This window comes from Fulmarus glacialis, unplaced genomic scaffold (genome assembly GCF_000690835.1).
Source record: "Fulmarus glacialis isolate BGI_N327 unplaced genomic scaffold, ASM69083v1 scaffold14082, whole genome shotgun sequence".
Taxonomy (NCBI): Eukaryota; Metazoa; Chordata; class Aves; order Procellariiformes; family Procellariidae; genus Fulmarus; species Fulmarus glacialis.
The window spans coordinates 1,193-2,687 of record NW_009197276.1 but is presented as its reverse complement, the minus strand read 5'-3'; the positions used below and the strand labels follow the sequence as shown (position 1 = coordinate 2,687).

At 49.3% G+C, this 1,495-nt stretch overlaps 1 protein-coding gene across 1 annotated transcript; it reads right to left on the bottom strand.

Moving 5' to 3' along the window:
- Positions 1–602: 602 nt before the first annotated feature.
- Positions 603–1,221, bottom strand: LOC104072888 (coiled-coil domain-containing protein 70-like). The gene is given in 3 exon segments (XM_009572487.1): positions 603–809; positions 864–945; positions 947–1,221. Coding segments are annotated over 3 exon segments (564 nt in total).
- Positions 1,222–1,495: the final 274 nt, after the last annotated feature.

Here is a 1,495-nt window from a genome sequence, read left to right as displayed (position 1 = left end):
CATGATGAGAGCAGCGGGAAGTTGAATGGGAAGTCAAAGCCCAAACCTGGTGGAACAGCACGAGTTGTCTCATTAAGACTCAGGAGTGTTAACTGTGACAAATATGGGGGATTCGAAGGTTATAACTTATCAGTGCCTTATTTTGGCACTGATTCAGCTGATACAAACTGCACTGAGTTAGGTGAGCTCTTCTGAGCTCCAGAAGATGATCTCGGCCATTAAGCCCGCACCTTCTTGTGGCTTTACCCACTCACACGCCTCCTGGTGACAGGCCAGGAAACCAGAGATTTACCCCATTCCTCAGGCTACAGGACCTCAAAAGAACAAAAAATGTCCTGAAAACATAAGCGCAATGGCTTTAAACCAAATCGCATTAAAAAACCCTACTCTGATTTACTCCAAGATCTAGAGATGTTATTTCAGAGAACTGGTTGAATCGCAGCACTGCTTAAATAAAGTATCCACATCAGTACACGTGGCTTTCCACATGTTTCTGAGCCTAGCAGAACAATTTATGCTTTTCCCCTGTGGACAGTGGCATCCCTGGAGATATCCTCTCTCCAGGACCAAAGGCCTCCTTCCAGATCAACATTTCATATTCCTTAAGGGTTTTTTTCATCTTCCTGGAGGGCCTTCTCATCTTCCCAGAGAGCTCTCTCCTCTTCCAGGAGAGCTGTTTCATCTGCCTACAGAGCTGCTTCTTCTGCCCATAGGACTCTGTCCTTGCCCAGAAGGACCCTGTCTTTCTCCCAGAGGAGCTGATCTTCTTTCCAGAAATCCTTATCCTTCTTCCAGAAAGCATTATAGTCCTTTCAGAAGTCACAATACGCCACCCAAAAGGCTTCTGCTTCCTCATGAATAGCCTTTTCTTCCTTCCGAAAGGCAGCTTCCTTCTCCCAGATGGGCTTTTCCTCTTCCCTGAAGACTTGGATGGCCATCTTGAAATCTGATTTTTTCCCGAAAGTCCTTGATCTTCTCCCGAAAGTTCTTTATTTTCTCCTGAAAACTCTGAATCTCCTCCCAAAAGGCTTTCTCAACCTGCAGCTTCTTGATGAGCTTCTGCTGGTGGGAGGTGCAGTAGGGAGAGCAGGACATCAGCTGGCAATGGCAGCTCCAGTTTGCTGCTCGCCACTGGTGGATTGGGCAAAGACCCAGCGCAGCCCCCTGCCTTTTGCCCTGTGGCCCAACAGAGAGAGGAGTGATGGGTGTCAGTGATGACATCACCCAAACCTAGTCATAGCTGGCTTGAAATGATGTTGTACCACAAGTGAAGACATTTACCACGAATGAAAAAGAAATCGCTGTCCAGGACTCGGCCAGCACAAACTGCAGTGGCACCTGAAAGTCAACCTGTGCCGTGCAGGGCAGAGGCCAGGATTTCTCTAGGTCATTTCCCACCGTGACTCCAGGCGCTGCTGGTTTGGAGAGGGGTGAGGGGCTGTGCCAGGACCAGCCTTTGGCACTGCCCTGCTCCCCCCGGCCCCCATCAGCGGGT